A 3,593-nucleotide genomic window follows, 5' to 3' on the forward strand; every position below is an offset into this window, starting at 1 on the left:
GAAATAAATGATAAAATTTAAATTTCTCCAGTTTAGCAGTTTTTTTAAAAATTAGTTTTTATTAGTAGTGATCAATTTATTCATCTATTTAAATAAACGTCGAAATTCAAATATTATAATAACCTATAAAAAGTATTTGATAACAAAAAAATTTAATAAAAAATAATCATAATTTATTTTATTTAATATTTATTAATTATTATAATAATTAATAAATATTAAATAAAATAAATTCTAATTTTTTTTGTCTTTTTAACATTATTGATAATCTATTAATTAACGACAAATTGTTTTAGATTCGTGACAGATTAACTTACCAAAAAAGCAAGAAGCAGTTTTCCGGAATTCCCACATTAAGAAGTCTAATTCTTTGGGGTCAAAGAAAATTAAAAATGAAAAATAATAAAAAAGTAACTCATGTTCTGCAACTCTTGTTCCATTATTCACTCCCTCAACAACTCATTCACTGTAGTCTGTATCTGTACACACATTCATTATTACTTCATTTATTTATTATTATTCTTTCCCAGCGCGCCCCTCCCTTTTTATCTTTCTTTTCCCCCCTCACCACCACCCAAAATCAACTAAAAGCTAATGCCGCCACCACTCCCACCACCACCGCCGCCGCCGCACTAAAACACCTGTCATCCCAAAAATAAAATAAAATGGATCTCAAAAAACTCTTACTCTTCCTTTGTGTCTTAACCCCAGTCCTCTGTTCTTCACAGGTAACCGAAGAAGACGACGTGAAGTGTCTCAAAGGAATCAAGGACACTCTCCAAGACCCTCAAGGCCGACTCGCCACGTGGCGCTTCGGAAACACAACCGTCGGTTTCATCTGCGACTTCGTCGGCGTCACCTGCTGGAACCTCAAAGAGAATCGCGTCCTGGCTCTCGACCTTCAAGGCATGAAGCTCTCCGGTCAAATCCCTAGCTCCCTCAAATTCTGCGGTAAGAATATCCAGAAGCTGGATCTCGGTTCAAATTCTCTTTCCTCCAATATACCGCCCGAGATCTGCACCTGGATGCAGTTTCTCGTTTCGTTAGATCTCTCCGATAACCAACTTACCGGTCCGATTCCGCCTACTCTTGCTAACTGTACTTACTTGAATGAGCTTGTGCTTAATGATAACGAACTTTCTGGAACCATTCCATACCAGCTTGGAAGTTTGACTAGGTTGAAGAAGTTATCTGTTGCTAATAACCGTCTTAGCGGAACGGTTCCTTCCTTCTTTAACGGTTTTGATAAGGATGGTTTCGATGGCAACGATGACCTTTGTGGTGGTCCGCTTGGCAACTGCGGCGGCATGAGTAAGAGGAATCTTGCTATAATTGTGGCTGCCGGTGTTTTCGGTGCTGCTGCGTCGTTGCTTTTGGCGTTTGGATTGTGGTGGTACTATCATTTGAGGCTCGGTGGGAGGAGGAAGAAGGGGTTTAGTGGTGGTGGTGGCGGTGGTGGTGGTGGTGGCAATGATTGGGTTGTGAGGTTGAGAGGGCATAAGCTTGTTCAGGTTACGCTTTTTCAGAAGCCGATTGTGAAGGTTAAATTGGGAGATTTAATGGCTGCGACGAATAATTTTAGTGCGGAGAATGTTTTGATTTCGACGAGGACTGGGACTACTTATAAGGCGGATTTGCCAGACGGTTCGGCTCTGGCAGTGAAGAGGTTGAGTGCTTGTAAGATTGGGGAGAAGCAGTTTAGGATGGAGATGAATAGGTTGGGGCAGGTGAGGCACCCGAATTTGGCACCATTGTTGGGTTTCTGTGTGGTGGAGGATGAGAGGTTGTTGGTTTATAAGCACATGTCAAATGGGACTCTTTATTCCTTGCTGCACAAGAATGGAGGGTTGTTGGATTGGATCATGAGGTTTAGGATTGGGGTTGGCGCTGCGAGGGGGCTAGCATGGCTTCACCATGGCTGCCACCCTCCAATTATTCAGCAGAACATTTGTTCTAATGTGATTCTTGTGGACGAGGATTTCGATGCTAGGTTGATGGATTTCGGGCTTGCCAGGCTCATGGCATCGGATTCTAATGGGAGTTTTGTGAATGGGGATTTGGGGGAGTTAGGGTATATTGCACCGGAGTACTCGAGTACCTTGGTTGCTTCATTGAAAGGGGATGTGTATGGATTTGGGGTTTTGCTTTTGGAATTGGTCACAGGGCGAAAACCACTGGATGTTAGCAACGGGGAGGATGAGTTTAAGGGAAACTTGGTGGATTGGGTGAACATGCATTCGAGTATGGGGCGACTCAAGGACTGCATTGATAAGGCCATAGCCGGAAGGGGGCAGGACGAGGAGATCCTGCAGTTTCTGAAAATTGCATCTAATTGTGTGGTTAATCGCCCCAAGGATAGGTGGTCCATGTACAAGGTTTATCATTCATTGAAGAGTTTAAGCAAAGACTCAAGTTTGTTTGATCATGATGACGAGTTCCCCTTGATCTTTGGTAAGCCGGAAAACGAGTAGTTCTCGACTGGACTGAGGGAGAGTAAACTTGTGGTGCCGGATTCGGATTCGTATTTATAGCGGAGAGGTTTTCAGAATGGTCCTCATGGTTTTTCTGATTTGAACAATTTCCATGGCTGGCACCTAATCAGGTATAGTTTGTACTTGTATCAACTGCATGTATGATATATTAATAAGCTTTTCCTGAGTTGGTAGATTAGGTTATTGGGATTTCTGAAATCTATTTGTTTCAATGTTTTGTTGTATGAAAAATGCAAAAACCTCGAATGAGGTCCAAGATTTCTGGAGTAATGCCTCTCATTCGAAATCTCAAATAGGCAAGAAAAATGGAAGCTGACTTGTGTTCAAGATTATCTAATCAAGATGATGCATTTCATTTAGATCTAAATATCTAATTGATTGGTTTGGAAAGCTTGAAAGTTGAACCATTTTTACATTAAATGTAAATTGAAGTTGTAATGTTCAGGTTTACCATTTTAACTAGTAAGCCCTGCCAGGATTAGTAACAAATTATGGTATTCAACTATTTACGATTGTTTCATTGACACGTTTCTCCTCTTGAATTATTGACGACCTCCAAAGATGGATTAGTGTAACAAAAATATTAAAAATGTTGGATGAAATTGCTCAACGAAATGTTCATTTTGGAGTAGTTTGTTGAATTAATATAATCTTTGGTGTGTCTGAGTTGGTCTAGTTTATATATTTTCTTAGTAGACTTGTAAGTAGGGATGGTAATGGAGAGGGGGTGGGATGGGTATTTCAATATCTACACATCATACTTGTCGCTGTTCTGTTCTGAACATGATCTATATAATATATGATTTATGAAAACAAAAATAAAAAATATTAAAAAAATTATGTAAGTTTCAAATATAATTAAAATAATTATATTACAAATTCTAAATTTTTGAACAAAGTTTAACTTCATCAAATTTAATAATCTATTTCAAAAATTTGTTTGTACACGATCGAAATTGGTTCAAATGGTCATGAAGTATTATTATCCATATTTGTTCCAAAATTTAGTCAAAGATTGAAATTGGTTCAAATTGTCATTTTCACTTATAGGTGTTTGAGATATAATTATTAATAGTCTTTTTTTTATCAGTTTAAGTTTTT

General features: G+C 38.6%; 1 protein-coding gene across 1 annotated transcript; it reads left to right on the forward strand.

Moving 5' to 3' along the window:
- Window positions 1-454: 454 nt before the first annotated feature.
- Window positions 455-2,851, forward strand: LOC107471075 (inactive LRR receptor-like serine/threonine-protein kinase BIR2). The gene has a single exon (XM_016090519.3). The coding sequence runs from the start codon at window positions 666-668 to the stop codon at window positions 2,469-2,471; it is 1,806 nt and encodes a 601-aa protein (XP_015946005.1). The 5' UTR covers window positions 455-665; the 3' UTR covers window positions 2,472-2,851.
- The last annotated feature ends 742 nt before the right edge of the window (window positions 2,852-3,593 follow it).

The sequence above is a fragment of the Arachis duranensis genome, chromosome 10 (assembly GCF_000817695.3).
Source record: "Arachis duranensis cultivar V14167 chromosome 10, aradu.V14167.gnm2.J7QH, whole genome shotgun sequence".
NCBI lineage: Eukaryota > Viridiplantae > Streptophyta > Magnoliopsida > Fabales > Fabaceae > Arachis > Arachis duranensis.

Bases quoted from the DNA above. Each gene is read 5' to 3' on its own strand.
- LOC107471075 (XM_016090519.3), top strand. From the start codon at position 666: ATGGATCTCAAAAAACTCTTACTCTTCCTTTGTGTCTTAACCCCAGTC.